General features: G+C 37.2%; 1 protein-coding gene across 1 annotated transcript in view; it reads left to right on the top strand.

Annotated features, from left to right (window-relative positions):
* Positions 1-2220: 2220 nt before the first annotated feature.
* The window catches only part of LOC149713564 (cell adhesion molecule Dscam1-like), a 37353-nt gene continuing 23401 nt past the window's right edge, over positions 2221-16172 (top strand). Inside the window, exons 1-2 of the mRNA XM_089843958.1 lie at positions 2221-2300; positions 3543-3967. Coding sequence (XP_089700084.1) covers positions 2221-2300; positions 3543-3967 — 505 coding nt within the window. The remainder of the gene's footprint in view (positions 2301-3542; positions 3968-16172) is intronic.

Raw genomic sequence — 16172 nt, 5'->3', positions numbered from 1 at the left:
GGTTTGTAGCTACGGAGTTTTCATTCTTGTTTTGGTGCGCTTTGACTTTCATTCGGTCTAACCACAAGTCTGTTTTTGTGATAGTTTGAACGTTAACACTCATGTTGGCAAACTAAGAATATCGTTGAGGTGAATCGAGACAATGGTGTTTATGCTGCAAGCCAGTTGTGAATGTAGCTATGAGAATATAGGGTTAACAGTTGAGACGTAGACAATTGGGGCTTTTTAAACAGATGAAGATTATATATCTTTCCCAAAGCTATACGCTTCCTTTAATTTTTTTCCACGGACTGATTTCCATGTGTCCAAGACATACCTTTATCGGAATTAAAATGTCGTCTACTTTACTGTATATTCGCTATGCTTGGGATACTGCTTTAATAATTTTTGAATTTTTACTTCAAAAAATGAGAAATAATTCTATATCTACGTTAATAAGTTTGTAGTAGTAGTCCTACTCTTGACTCGGAGAGGTAATATTTTGGTTTTTCCAACTTGTTATCTTGTGATTTTGGGAGCGAAAATAGCTCGCGTCTGTGTCTGTCGGCGCGGTGGAAATTAAGCCTTGGCTAAGAAGTTTATCGATGGTTTCAAGTTTTCTACAAAACATTTAAACGATCGTCATTAATGTTTTGTTGTAACATGTGTGAGTGAGAATTCCGTGGTTAAATTAAAACGGTTTGAACAAATATATTTCCAGTATCTTTAATATAAGAATTCTATCGTGTTTCTACGTCCACCATAGTCGCCATTTTTCTTAACGACGGAGATCCCAGTCAACGGAAGTTTTGGAACGAAAACCAAGGAGCATAGATACCACTACAATCTACTGTAAAGTTGTAAGTCCATCAACAGGCTAGTCCTTTCTACACACTGAGGAACTAATGTCAAAGAAACAATAGTTTTCACCATGTTTTTGATTGTTTAATGCTGTTATCCAGAAAAACCTCTAACAAGCCTTAATATATACAGGTAGTCGCTGTTTTTCGAAATTACATTACCTTAATTTTAAATATACAGCAAAACATTGTTTTTTTTTATGTTAACGACTGTGGAAAAAACAGCTAGTTTTTATTTCTCAAACGGAAGTGCAGGAAATGTTATTATTAATAGATCGTTGCTGTTTTCCGAAAAAAAGTATTCTGCCGTGAAGAATACAGTAGTGTATAGTTAAAAACACAGATAGTTACACTATTAAGTATAAATTAAACCTATATTTTACTGTATAATCCACCGTAAATTAAAGTTTTGCATACTATAATTTGAACATTAAGTACTTTACTTTAAACCTTGAAGCACTTTATTTTAAACCTTGAAACGCTTTAATTTAAACCTTGAAACGCTTTAATTTAAACCTTGAAGCAATATAACCTAATCTTACCTAACCATGCTAAGCCTTTTGGAAAAGGTCCGTGTTTATTATGAAAGGATAGTGGTCGGCATTTGGATAGGATAATATCTGTTTGTTTTATCTTTATCCATAATTTGAAATTATCCACGGGAAGTCTATGATTAATGCAATGAATTGACGAATAATTATCTGATTATTATTCATGGATAACTGATTAACCAAAATTCTGTGGATTATCTTGTCCAAACGCCGACCACTATGAAAGGACCCATATGAAAATAAAAGTATTTTGGAAAGTCAGTGAATTGCTAATTTTAAAACCAATTTTTTTAACTTTGCAATCTCTTCTTCATTAAAATTTCAATCTACTTATTTCTAAAATTGACCGAAAATGTACAAAACGTGTTAGGCGACATTCTTAAAATCGTTATGCGACACTCTTAAAAGTTTTATGCGACACTCTTGGAGTGGCGTCGCTAGGCTTTTTATGGGGGCTATAGCGCCCCCAAATTTCAAAGTTAGCCCCCTCAAAATAATCCGTACACTAACTTCTAAATCGTCGACTTTAGTTATACAGTTAGAGAAATTTCCGCTTCAAAAACCTCGTTAGTGTCAAACTGTTCCAAGTTCTCGCACTTCCAGGGATTTTCTTTTCTTTAAATATGGTAGAGTAGATTAGGTCAAACGCGTTTCTGGTGCTCGAAAAACTCTTCGTGAAAAGAGATTATTAAATTTAACGAATACGTCTGTATATACTGCTGGGATATTAGGGCCTCCAAAACCAATTTAATACCCGATGCATTTATATAAATTTATAACTTTCTGCCTTTTTCAGAAGTTATTAAGTCGGTGAAATTGACCAACTTACCATGCGGTTTCAAGCTGGATTTGAAGTCGATCAAGTGGCCAACTTTTTATGTTGTTTCACATTAATGCAAGAACTACCCTTGTTTGTTAGAACTGTCCTCTTATGTTCTCTCAAGGTTGAACCTTGCTAAGCATATAGCGCTATTTGCTGACAAATCAACCACTCAGGAAGGTGTCATGCGACACTCAGAAAGCGTTATTTAAACTCGGAAAGGTGTTATGCTGTACCCTTTAAGGAATTGCACAACACTCATAAGGGAGTAAAAATTAACTTTTATTTCGATATAAGAGTTAAAAAGGTGTTAAACTGAAACTCTGTAGCACCATTTTATTCTTATCTTTGACACTAATTGCTCAAATAAGTGTTATTAAACCCTTTCTGGGGTGTAAATGAACACCTGTAATGGTGTCAAATTTGGACCCATATAAACTACTTTTAAAGGTGTTAAAGCACACCGAATTTTCTTAGAGTTTATAACAGCAACCAGTATAAATCTACCCTAATGGACAGTCTGTTAAAAACAGCTAGTCGTCTTATATAAATGACAAGTTGCATCTTAACCAACAGAGCTTAATGTTTTTAATAAAGGTTTGAGTGCTTTTAGTTTAACAGCAAGGAGCGTCTTTATCAAAATAAGCTCCGGGATTTAAAACTGTTCTAAGAGCTGTTATTTTTACAGCAACCCTATTTTTTTAGTGTACTATAAGCGGTTTGAAACAGCATGATGTGTTTTTATTTTCACAGCAAACTACGCTTTAATCCACAGTGCTTAGTGAGTTTAAAACCACAAATTTTGCTGTTAGTTTTACAGCAGCAGAAATTTCATGTAACTGTGATTTATTGGTAGTAAAACAGCATATAGTGCTGGTTTTTTCATTGACCCCTACAATATAATCAACGGTTAAGACTGTCTTTGAAACAACCTCTGAAGCGGTTATTTTAAAAACTACGAACACCCCTGAATACACGAACAATTAATACTTAAAATAGTTAGTTCCACTGTTTAGAAAAACAGTATTGTTGACGGTATTAAAAACAGGGAGGATGTGCAATTAAATTAACATCATCTTGATGGCATACGCTATTGCCATTACCATAGTGTTTATTTTACAGCATTTTTATTCTGTGTGTATACGCAATGACAGAATTTTGTTGTTCGCGATTTTTACCATTACCTCTATGGCCGGTTTCGTACTTCCCCCCCGAAGGGTGGTTATTATGAACTCCTGCCCGATAATATCTTAATGGGCTGTTTTCGTAGAACCATTTTCCTCGAATCGTGACCTTAAACTAAATTGCTTATATTTTCTAATAACAAAAAAGCCTTTTACTTATAAGTAGAATCAAAAACTCGTTTATTAACAACCAATCGTCGATTGACCCGACTAATTTTTATGTTACCTTAGTTTTTAAAGGTCTGTCAATATCTCAAGAAGCTCCAACGTTCATCCAAGAACCGCCGGTGACGGTGGACTTTGCGAACTCGACGGGGGCGGTGATTCCATGTTCGGCGCGGGGAAATCCGGCTCCGGTCATTAGTTGGATCGTGGCGGAAGGAACGAACAGTTACTCGAAGCAAGCGGCTATCGACGTCCCCGGACTAAGACACGTCAGGCAAGATGGCGCCTTGGTCTTCCCGCCTTTCAACTCCGATAACTACAAACAAGAAGTTCATTCGGCCACCTACAGGTGTCTCGCTTACAATTCCGTCGGGGTCACTGGAAGCCGGAATTTGAGAGTCAGAGGAGGTAAGAACAATTTTGACTTAATTGTGTTCGCGACTGATGGCAAAAATTCCAGTAGCGGAAATTTAAGGACCTTCATAAAAAATATTATAGCAAAGTATAGTATTAAGTTTATGAAAAACACCAACCTCGAAGCAAGTAGTATATCGGGCCCACACCACACCCCATCCCCTAAGGAGACCTAACTTAGCCATTTCCCCTAGCTACTAAGTGAGACAAATATGATTGGCTCACTGCGCGACACTCTTAAGCCAATAGTGTAAAGAGAATTTTTGACCATATAAGCAGACGACAAAACAAATCCGTTTTTGAAATTACGGTCACCTCGTGTAGAACCTAGTTCTCGTGAAGAAGAGAAGATTGGAAATTAATAAGATATTGTGGCGACAGTCATTATGGCAACCAGGGTATAAACAGTGTCTTGTAGCAACCATATTTGCTAAAAAGTATACCTAATTTTGTTATTTTAACACTTGTGCTGCGTTCGTCGCCGTCAATAAATAAAAATTCACTTACCAAGGCTTAAGTGAAGAACTCGGTGCAGGTTTCTATAATAACCCCTAATATATACATTATCTAGTAATCAGTAATAAAAACCCAATATATCAGCGAAGGGAAAAGAAATAGCAATTGCTCCCACTACGGAAAAATATTACTGTTTAGGGCTTCGTATGATGTTGTTCAAATGATATTGTTTGAAATGGGAGCTATAGAATTGGCTCAATCAAAACATGTACGTTGACTTCTACCGCCAGATTCCGGCGTAAGTTAAAATTTCTTCCGTCGGCTGCGTGATTTCCGCCGGGTTTTTTCGGTCTAGTGGGAATCTAGCTTGAACCGAAAACACGACCGAAACACTGCGGTAAAACAGCTTTCGGTCGGACAGATTTTCTGTTCTATTTTTTACGCAGAGGCCGACGTAAAATTATTTTAATAACCAATCAAAATTCTTTGCGGAACGAAGCTTCTTTTGACGTCATAATAGGGGAAATTTTTATCCCCCAGTTCGAGTTATTTTTAACTCGACGCCACTCGCCATTGCCCATTGCCACATTTGCAGGTTACCAACTTCAGAGCCTGAATTCTCTAACCGGAATTGATCACAAGTGGCTTTTGCCAGGTTTATAAGTTGTAAACTTTTGAATTTGAATCCCTCTGACCTGCTTTTGGTAGAAGTAAGATCCGGAATTAAAATAAAAATCAGAGGCCAAGGCTTACGTTTTTGTGGCTCCGAGTCCTAATTCCAACTCGTGCCACGTGACTATCGGTTGACCGCCTTTTTTGGCCGGAAGGGGATAATAGAAGAAGGATGACACTCCTCTTAATGCTTTAGTTTTATAACGTCATTATTCACAGGCTCACCCTTTTAGTTTGCTTTCCCGCTTATCAAACTACAAATGGGCATCGCACCGTAAGGTGAATTCTATAATTGTTTGGCACTAAATCCCCAGCAATCATCCCACAAACATCGTCTTGACGGGCACGAGCGCGTCTTGCCAAATATTTAAACGCTAATAGAGTAATGATGAGGGAACTATTTATCGTGTATGTGATTCGGTTTAGTAACCTTGCTCTAAATGTTGCGAAGAATGACGTTACACTTACCCCGCTTTGTGGTACACTTCTCTCGAAGAGAAGTATTATCTACTTCTGGTAAAAGTAAATTTTTTGACGCAGCGCCAAAGTTTTTCGGTGACGTGCAAACCTAGCTTTGATTTGTCAGCGCAGGAAATACTCGTCTTGTTATGGGTCTTTTAAAATGAATAGACTGTCAAACTTGCACGAAGTCCAAATATTACGAGTATTAATTATCTTCGCTTCACATCAAAAAATATGCGAGCAACTCGAGAGCTTGGTAAATTCTGAGAAAAATTGTTAAACGTCAAACAGGCTTTAACGACCTGGAGAGTTCACGGTGCGTAACCCTTTTATCAGCGGGGCACGAAGCGTCACGTTTAAAACTGACAGTTCTGGCGTCACGATTGACTGATCAACGCTGTTCGTCATCCTTGTACACCAATTAGATCCCTTATAGAATAGACCATAAACCATCGATTTTGTTAAAGCCAAGGGTCAAGTTTAATGCTTGGTTTTCATAAAAGCACGTGACAATTCATATTTGTCTATCGGTCATTTTTGTGCCATTATTTAAGACGGAGAACTCCATAGACTCAGCTAGCCGAAATGAAAAAGCACGATTGGCTGTAGTCTGCTAGTTTGGCCTTACCTTACCTTGGATATTAAGAAGATATAAGAGACTGTCAGGCAAGAAAAAATAAGAATGGAAGTAACAGAAAGCGTGGAATTATGGGGAACGTGAACGTGTGATTCATCCTTGAAGGAGAGAGTGGGATGGAGGGGTACTGGAGTTGGGCCATGAACACGAATGAAACTCTACCTTGCACACGTCCCAACCCTTCGATAGGCGATTGTTATTGTGCTGCCGCGTAGCGCCATTGTATTTGTATAAGAGTTAGCGTTTATTTTTAAGACACAGAGGGCATCCTTGAGGTTTCATACCGTACGACTGTTTTAAAATGCTGAGGGTGGTGGTAGCACTTGGTTGCCGAAGATGGAGGTACAGAAGTTACTTTATAGATATGGAGTTTTCGACTTAATCCCACTCTCCTTTAATATTCACCTTGCTTCAGAGACCAAAAAAAACATGTTTACTGCCCTCCTTTCCCGCGGTATACTACGAGTAAAAAGTCGTCTATGCAAGCGGAAGTAAATGGACAAACCGAGTTTCATTTACAAAGAGGGTTTCCTCTACGAATCCTATCATAATCTTCGAGAAGCGGTGGTCCCGAATGCCTCTTGAGCCCAAATATTTTGGGTCGGAATGAAAAAAAATATGGCATGTACCATTACTTAAGGAACTGTTACTTGGTTTCAACGAGTACATCGAGAGAATTTTATATGAATTTGTCAGTTGACCCTCTTTTATATTTTTGGCTTGTCAAGGGCCTAGTCGGCGGTACACTAAAGAATAAATTCAATCACATCAGCGCATCGTGAATTCAAAAGTGTCCCAACCACTAAAAAACACTTTTTGACATTTCTCCTTTGATGACACTTCAAAAAACGAGTAAAAGCCCAGGAATCTGACATTTTTGATTCCTTTCAGGCTGAGTTCAATTCCAAAGAGAAAATCACCAGTAATTTAAGATAAAATACGATATAATATTAGAAATGAAAAAATATATTTTAAAAAAATATAGAAATACTAGCTGTTACCCTCGGCGTCGCTCGCGTGTAAAAAAAACTTCAATCAAAATGATATGAAGAATGGGTAGAGTTTACTAATGACTAATATTTTTGTAGCACCCTAGGAGAGAAGGCACTCGGCATTGCCCGTCAGACCGTCGGGACATTTTTTTATTACTTTTCATGCAGACATTTTTCCATAAAAAGGGTTAAAATCTTTAGTTCTTTTTGGAAATGTTGATACCCACGCTAAATCGCTTGTGTTTTTCTAGACGCGAGACTCGCTTGACAAGCGTACGTCAATTTTGAGGCTCAATTCATTTTGGGCGAGATCACTCGTCTGCAAATTCGATACGCCTTTGATGTGAGGCACCGCCATACTTTGGTATTAAACCATCCATCAAGCTAAGCTAGCCTAGGCTGTCCAACTCAAATAGCAAAAATTTTTTACGCAAGCTGGCAACGCTAAAGGTTTACGACAAGGCACCAACGACCATTTGAATGTGGACACTGATCCAAGCACGTACTTCTCTTTTATTGGAAATTATTGTAAGGAGATGAAATTGCCATATAATTCCTGAAACGGTCAAGCAATCAACCAGCCTGTTTGACGATGACTTTACAGTTATTGACGACCTGATAAGGTGCGTTCATTCGCACCTACCGAGAGATTTGTGACTGATTTTTATCGCTGAACGTGGTTTAAAATTTTGAGTCGCAAAGTCTTAAGCAAAGTTATCATAGTTCCAGATTCTCAGATTTTCGATTTGCTATTTTGTTTTAAGGATACTAAAAATCAAAATTTTCTACAAATTGCGTAATGATAAGGATAGTGGCCCTATCGTTAAAATGGACGGTGGTAAACGATGCCTAAAACGAAGCTTGATTGCATTTAGTTCCCAGCAAACTTCGGGATTCGGGAGTGATGGCGTTTTAGCAGTTTCCTAAAGATCAAAAGATGAATATTAGAATCCATCTATTGGGAACCGCAATTATGAATTCTGGTATCTTACTTCTTATAATAAGTTTCCGTACTAATCAATTTTCTGGTGAATGTCCTGATTTGAATGGTCGTTGCCTGCGCATGGTAATTTACGATAGAAAAATGAAGCTCGCGGTGGAGGATACGCCTATAAAATTTCCAACTGGAAGATAGCAAAGTGCGAGGTTCTTAAAAGCTTGCTTAGGGAATTATATGCTAATCAGATAGGAGTTCGAATAGCGAAGCTAAATCGCACCCAGCTCATGTTCGTGATATACTTTCGACGCCTAAACTTCATAAATTTATTTATAAGCTAATATATTTGCGATCCAAAATATTGCTGCTTTCGAATATCAGAATTATCAAGAATGTGTTTTAGCCACATCGTATATACGATGGGCTATTAGTTTGACCTAGTGTGTAGAAGAAGAAGATGATGATGTTTCGTTCGTTATTTTTAAATAGTACTTCGTTAAACCACTTCTAGGTGGCGCTGGCTCCGTTCGTTATTTTTAATTAGTACTTCGTAAAACGACTTCTAGGTGGCGCTGGCTCCATAATTTTTTTCAACGATTATGAAATATATAATATTTATTTTCCTCTCCACCACCACCACCGGTATTCGAACCCGGGACCTACGGCATGCCAGCCTGATACTATACAGTCGCTTGTTGAAAGAGGGTTGCAGATATAGTAGGAGAGAGAACGAAAGTATATATGAGCGGTCGGAGCTGTGCATGGTGACTCGTGAGCTCCAAGAGAGAGAGGAATGGGAGGGATATAGACCACGTCCGACAGGCGAGGATTCTAGAGATTGACAACTTTTTGGTTTCTTCTTAGCTACAAGGTATCGATGGGACTAATAGTTTTACCCGAAGAGTAGTGCATGGTAGTAGTAGTATTAGTAATTAAATTAGTAACGGGCTTTGACGATATGCGATTCACTTTGCCAAGAGACTCATCCATTGAAAAATTATTCCCCCTGACCGGTATATTAGGATATACTTCACTATGAGTATATTTATTGTAGTATGGATAGCGGGAGTACGTAAACGATGTGGCTTAATTATGGGCTAGACAATCTTGTTTTCTATCTAGTGGCTTCAGCGTCATAAAAAATGCTGCAAAGTTTGGATATTAAACTCTATAAAGGAAGGAAAAACTAGGACAGTGGTTTCCTTATTAATACAAAAAGCACTTAATGCGCAATTAAGCAATTGGATCATTAGGATTCTAGGATATTAAATTTTTTCTGAAGATCTCCGCATTATTTAGAGTAACGTAAGGGAGAGTCTGATACAGGGGTTTTTTTTGGATCAGTCGGCCATAAGTTAAAGGGCGTGTTTTTTGGGTCAGACTCGGTGAAAAATGTCAAAGGAATTGGATATAAAACGTTAAGTTTCAGAGGTACGGGCTCCCAAACATTGACCCCTAAACCAAGAAAATTGGCACACATGTGGAGTAAGACATATTAGAGTGCTCATCTTGTTTAGACAATTTCACTAGCCTCTAATCTAAGAACGTTAATGAGCCTTTATCTAGCAGAAGAACCCGTTTAAAGGTAGAAGGACGACTAAGCTGGTTATATAAAGTTGTTCAAAGTATAATAGCACAAGAGAGGACATTTAAATAACCATGTTAACTTGGTACGAATAAGTTACATTTACTGGAAACTCATGTGTTATTACAATTGAACTGCTTTTACATTACCAGCGTATGCACACTATACCTTTAAACGTACACTGCTACTGGCACTGGATAAAAGCTCTTCAACTTCCTTTGATTGGAGTCTATTGAAATTGTCTAAACAAGATGAGCAGGCTGACATGTGTGATAATTTCTCAACATACATTTGTACCTACGTTAATAAATGAACTTCTTCCGAGGTTAGAAAAAAGATAAAAACTAAAAAAAATTAATTGCTTTTTATAGAGAGTAAAAGAATGCTTGTTCCGAATATCCACTAAGGTAATGAATAGATATTTTTGTCATAAACACAATGCACGTCGCTTCATTTTTCTCGTTTTACACAAAAGAAATTGATAAAAAGTAGCTAAGCTCGTTTTCCATCTGCCCCAGAAATGGGTATCCCATAGTTCGTTGCCATGATTCGTTCGGGATTTCGTAATGCGTACACGCTAATTATACCCTTTCTTCCCCCTTAAGTTCAAACGCGAGCCAACAAATTTTCTTTTGACTAACGACCCTTCAGCTCGTGTACTTTTTCATCGCTATTAAAATACGAAGGAATAACTTGGTTGTTTTACAATTGGTTAGGGCAGCGGGTTTGATTATTTTGCGCAATTAGTCAAAGCAGTTGAATGCGAGGAGAAATATTACATAATATTCTTGAGCCTTGGTCAAAATATTTCATTTCCGTTTTATTTTACCCGCTAGCTTCAAGCAGTCTCATGAGCTATATATATATTTTTTGCTAGTTTTTAAATTAATAAATTGTGGAATTTTATAATTTTATACCCTCGTGGTAATCAGTCTTCAAATTTCAAAGAGAAGCAAAACTACGCCCAAAGAACAGTTGCCAAGTAAAGTAAAAGATAAGTGGGCAAAATGGATTCGCTGAAGTAACAGATATTAAATTTTCAGTTTTAAAGACATGGGTATGAATTTGCTTATCATCGTTTTTTCATCATAATTCCATTTACCAATATTATTTACACTCTACTTTCGCTCCCAATTTTATTTCTAGGAAGAAATTGGGCTCCTCAGGTGTCTTTAAAGGGATAATAATTACGACTTATATTTGTTTTTGATGGTTTTAAATACTAGGAGTTGTTAAACATTAAGCTTAAGGAGTTACATTTGGTTTTTTGAAAGTAGATATATATGCATCACTGTTAATTAAAGTAAGAGATTATAAAATGTATACAATTAAATAATTCGCAAATTTCATGAAATATATATTTTGAAATTGGTATATTGATGGAAAATTTAAGATTTGTAGTTTTTTTTTCTTTCAAATTATCGATGTTTTATAATCATGTTTTTAAAATTGATCGTGCTAGTCCCTTCTCAAGTATCACTGCAACCATGAGTTAATAATATGTTAGCTCCCTATAAGTTACTCAGGCAATTCATTTTTATACTCCAGCGTTTTCTCCGGCGCCGCCGGCTTCCCAATTATATGCGACGCTCTGCGGCCGCCACGTGAACGAAAATCTTATTTACTCTTCTTTCCGGTTTTTCCCCGGAAGCGCGTGTAGTGAAAGCTAGCCAATGATATCGGAGCTATTTAAGCAGCGGAATATTTCGCTCAGTAGCCTCGGTTAAGAAAACAGATAAGAGATCAGCGGATTGGATTTAGCTCAGTTGTATAATTTTCTGGTTTCAAGTCACAATAACAACTCTTATCTTTAGCATTCTTGATCAATATCGGTAAATTGCATTGAGTTCCTGCATTTTTTGTCTTAATACTGACACAAACGCCATGATTTAATGTTAAATTGTTAAAACATAAACATTCACGACTAAAACACTCCCTTGGTGAAAAAGCAGCCGACGACTCGAGTTCGTGGAGCCGTTCGAGCGGGATTTTTTAACGACAAGAGAGAGCGCAACATTCGGATTTTTTCCCGCGCGGGCGAAATGGGAAGAACTCTCTGGATACATTACGCCTATGGAGCCTGAGTAACTTATAGGGAGCTAACATATTATTCACTCATGCTGCAACACAAGATAATAATACAACTGCAAGGGTGCCAGTTTCGCACAATAGAACGTTGTAATTCTACACAGGACCGTGTTTTTTACGGCTCGGAAATGCAATGTTTTCTTCAATTTCGTCACCCCCACACCATATTTTTAAAGAGTGATAATTTTCAAATTTCGAGTGAACTTGATTTACCTGAATAAATACAAATCCTTATTTACGTCCCCGGCTAGCCTATCTTTAAACACTGAGCTCTGCGAAGTTCCGAATGTCCTTGATATCCTATAATCCTAACGATACTTTTGCTCGTGCTTACAGCACATGCACGGTATAGCATCTCAAAGTTTTCCTATCCCCCAATCGGGTTTATAAAATTTATTATGGTTTCAAATGTTCCATGGCTCTTTTACTTGAACATTAGCAAGAAGGGGAGAGCTCTGCCGAGCTGTGTATTAGGCGTATTTCTCGAAATATCAAAGATATAAAAACTCTAAGCTCGCCGAAAGTGGATCGAGAAAAGCCGTTCTAATATATTCGGGTCACGAGGGTCTTGGGGCATCGCTCGCCCGCTCTAAATGAACTTGGCCATATAACAAAACACTAGCGATAGGATCATAAGTAACGTATCAACAATAAGAATGAAAGGCAATCAAAAATTAATGAAGGTCACGAAGGTGTGTTAATTTCCAAGTAAAACGATTTAATTAAACCGAACTTCTTATTTTATTTCGCGGCTAAAGAAATGTAACTTTCCTAGAAGCAATGAACACTTGGAAACTGAGGTGAGAGAACCACCACCCTCCAAGGAATTTTATATCATAGTGGTTAACCCATCTTCATCTGGTTTCAGGCCATAACCCCAACATATATAAGTTGGTAGGATATGAACCTTTTATGGGAAATTTAACATTTCGGATATCAGTGGGAAGTAGATATCATACATAACGTTGTTATGTTAGTTAAGATCCTTGACTGTTGGGTTGTCCACCCGAGTTTAAATTTTACACTCAAAAGAAATCGGTTAATATTAATTTGATGTTCTCACCAAAACTTTGTTACTGTAAATCAGGACAGCACTTTATAATAAATGGTGTGGTAAACGAGGAAAGGGTTTTTAAACCACTACTAGGATCAGGGCAATTCGTGTTTTGCTCCGTCCATCGCCACACTTCCGACCCCGCCCCTCAAAGTATCTTATCTAGCTAGATTGAGGTTGCATAACGTCTTGCTGTCAAGTTCTTATTAAATAAAGGTTTTAATGTGGTTTGGTAAATTGAAGATATGGTTACGAAACGGTTAAAGATTTGTGTAACATTGAAGTAAGGTTAGATAAACGAAAAACCATTGTATGAATATTTAGTTGTTTTAAGGTTAAGTGAATGGAATGGTTAGGGACGAAAATTAATGGTTATGGATTGATGTTAGTTTTCATCAGAAGTATATTGAAGAAATAGTTAGGAAAACACTTTTTTATTTCGATAACAATCTTTTCGGCTTTTAATTGTACACACATCCAATAAATACTCTCCTTGCCTTGATTGACTCTTGGTAATATAACCGTCTTTTAATTATCCGCTTTTGAATATTTAATTTCGTTATATGTCTCCTACTCGCACTGCAGTTTTGATTTCCATTTATATTCAGAATGGAATTGGGCGTCCTCTTTGAATAATTAATAGATTTTATACCAAAAGCCTTATTTCCAGGAGTAGCAACTTCTTTTTCAAGTTGAATGTGCCCGACTCTTAAAACTTACTTCTTCTCTGCTCTTCTTTAAAATTTACACGAGCTGGTGTTACATGGAAAACGTGCCTATTTTTCGCAGTTGAGAATAAAGGCCGGTGTTGAGGGTAAAAATTGAGAAAAAAAGAAAAAAATTTAGCCTGCAACACGCGCTTTTGAAAACTAGTCTTCTTGTAAATGGAAAGTATCTACATTTATTCCTTAAGCCAGATTTTCGTCTTGTTCAGCATGACTCCGTTAATGTGACAGCGTTCTCTGGGTGTGGTCTAAAACGTCTCGTTTCTTTCACTGTCAAATTATTTAACTCTTCTTTTCAAAGGAAAGCTCAGGACACGTAAGTGGGAATTTTCATAGGAGTCTAGGTTTATGCTATTTTCATTTTGTTTCCATATAGTAAGCCGAACGCGTCAAATCCGGAAACACTATTTTTACCTAATCTCGGATATTACATTACTTTTAATAGCGTTGCTGCTAATGGCCACGTTCTCTCCGTGTTCAAATAAGCTTTCTCCCCTTCTCTATAAAAACGAATTTAAATTTCATTTGTAATTTGTACTCAAAATTTTATGGGTTTGGGAAACGGACTGTATTTGATATGATTGGCAGTCATAAGTCAGGAGCCAATAAGAACTCATCCATGAAATAATTTTGATTCCAACGAAAACATTAACATTCACAAAAATAGACTAGGGCAGGCCAGGCCTCACACAGTAGCCTCTCCACCGTGAAACGTTCCGAGATCCCATGTAGAGCAACGTGAATCACGTGGTGCTCCCCAAAACGCTGTTCTTAATATACTCACACTTCCTATGTCGTAACAAGCATCTTGGAATGGAAAGATAGGTCCATAAGTACACGTATCAATTCTTGGCATTTCTTGCAAATTTAAGGCTCCATTGCTCTATTCTTATGAAATTACAATCCTCGTGATTTTCCGATTGAATTGTCATTGTAAGGGGGCTTCCTATAAAGTTTAAGCTCATTGTTATTTGGAAACCCAGTTCCATTCTGGGTTAAATCCTTCGCTTTGCCATATTGTAAAAAGGCGCTTTTCGAACAATTGCTTTAAAGATTCTCTCAAAAGATAGTCGGATATTTAAATTGGGCTTAGGCCAAAGAGAGTTCGAGCTACCTGACGCATTATTGGCAAGCGGGGGAGGATGCTTAGACCTTCGTGAAGGCCGAGGTTTAAGCCCCGCATTCTATTTATATAGGTAGAAAATATTTTCCATATTTCTCTTTTTGTAAAGACTCGCTTTGGACGGAGTTTCCGGAAGTTCGACGTCGGCGGCTTTTCGAATCGATGAGCTAAAGAGCTGACTAAACGGAAAAACCAATTCCGAACTCACCATTTTTGCCAATAAAAGAAATAAAAAAAGTCGAAACTCTCACATTTATCTGGTCTTCTTCGAATGGCAACCACCCAAAGTTTTTCTTTAAAAACTGCGCCCTCTACGTTTAAAGGAAAAGTTATAAAATTGATATATAGATGTATAAACCATAGTTTTCCCTTGGAACTGACCTCATTCACTAATCGCCTGATATTACTTTGTCATTTGTTAAAGAACACGAAGAAAAGAAATTATTACTACTAGACTTATAAATGGGTATCTCGAAAAATACATTTGGTCCCATGGACGCTTTTGAGTGGATAAAGTCTTGACAATTTGCTGTTCAAGCTATCATTTTCGAGTTATGTTTGTAGTGTTTTATGAATGACACTTTAAATAAAGTAAGAAACAAGGACTCGCGTTCAATGCCAGTTGTTAAAGGTCTCAATTTCAAAATTCGAAAACAAATTTTTAACGAATATTTAAAGGGAATGCGAATTTACAGTTTCATACCATATTTTACCACGAAAGTGGTATTATGTTACACTTTCAAGTCTCTACCTTCAAAATATCAAGTTTTTAATAAAATTAAACCAAAGTTTTAAAATCCATTGAAAATTCACGAAAACTTATTTTCGATATATCAATAGTTTTGTCTTGTCGAGCTTGTTCGCCCATTTGATGACATCACTATGACGCAAGGAAAAAAGCCGCGTGAAATTTATACGCGTCTCGACCTTCTCGCCAGTCTAAACTCTGGGTCTGATAGCGGAGAGAGTGGCACCATATCACGTGAAAAAATATATCTGTGACGTCAGCCTACTGGAAACGTTTTAGCCTTTCATAAAAAGTGGATTTCAAATAATTTCATATGAAGCATTTTCAAATAACCAGAAATGGGAGAATTAAAAGCTTGATATTTTTGAATTCACAGAAATTAATTCTATCGTTTGTTATATAAATCGGAGGTTTTTCAAACGAAGCTTCTCATTCCCTTTAATTGAATTTACGATATTCTAATTACCCGAATGCCTCGAAAGCTGAATTGGATATTTTTTGACAAGAGAAATTTGAAAAGATAAGACAAAAGTAAATACGGTAACAGGGTCAGAAAGTGCGTACATACGATTATTTTGCTACATCTGTTAATACAAACTCCATGTAAAAGTAATTCTACAGGGTGGAAGAAATCAGACTAACAGCTACTAGAGAGCTGCAACTCCGTGGAAGAACTCCGAAACCCGCTGGGTTCCGCGTTTAAGCGATGGGAACTCCAGG

Source organism: Phalangium opilio, unplaced genomic scaffold, assembly GCF_054372755.1.
Source record: "Phalangium opilio isolate 3A_F unplaced genomic scaffold, DU_Popi_V2 ptg000009l_1, whole genome shotgun sequence".
Classification (NCBI taxonomy): domain Eukaryota; kingdom Metazoa; phylum Arthropoda; class Arachnida; order Opiliones; family Phalangiidae; genus Phalangium; species Phalangium opilio.
The sequence above is the reverse complement of the archived record's forward strand: the minus strand, read 5'-3'. Positions and strand labels throughout refer to the sequence as shown.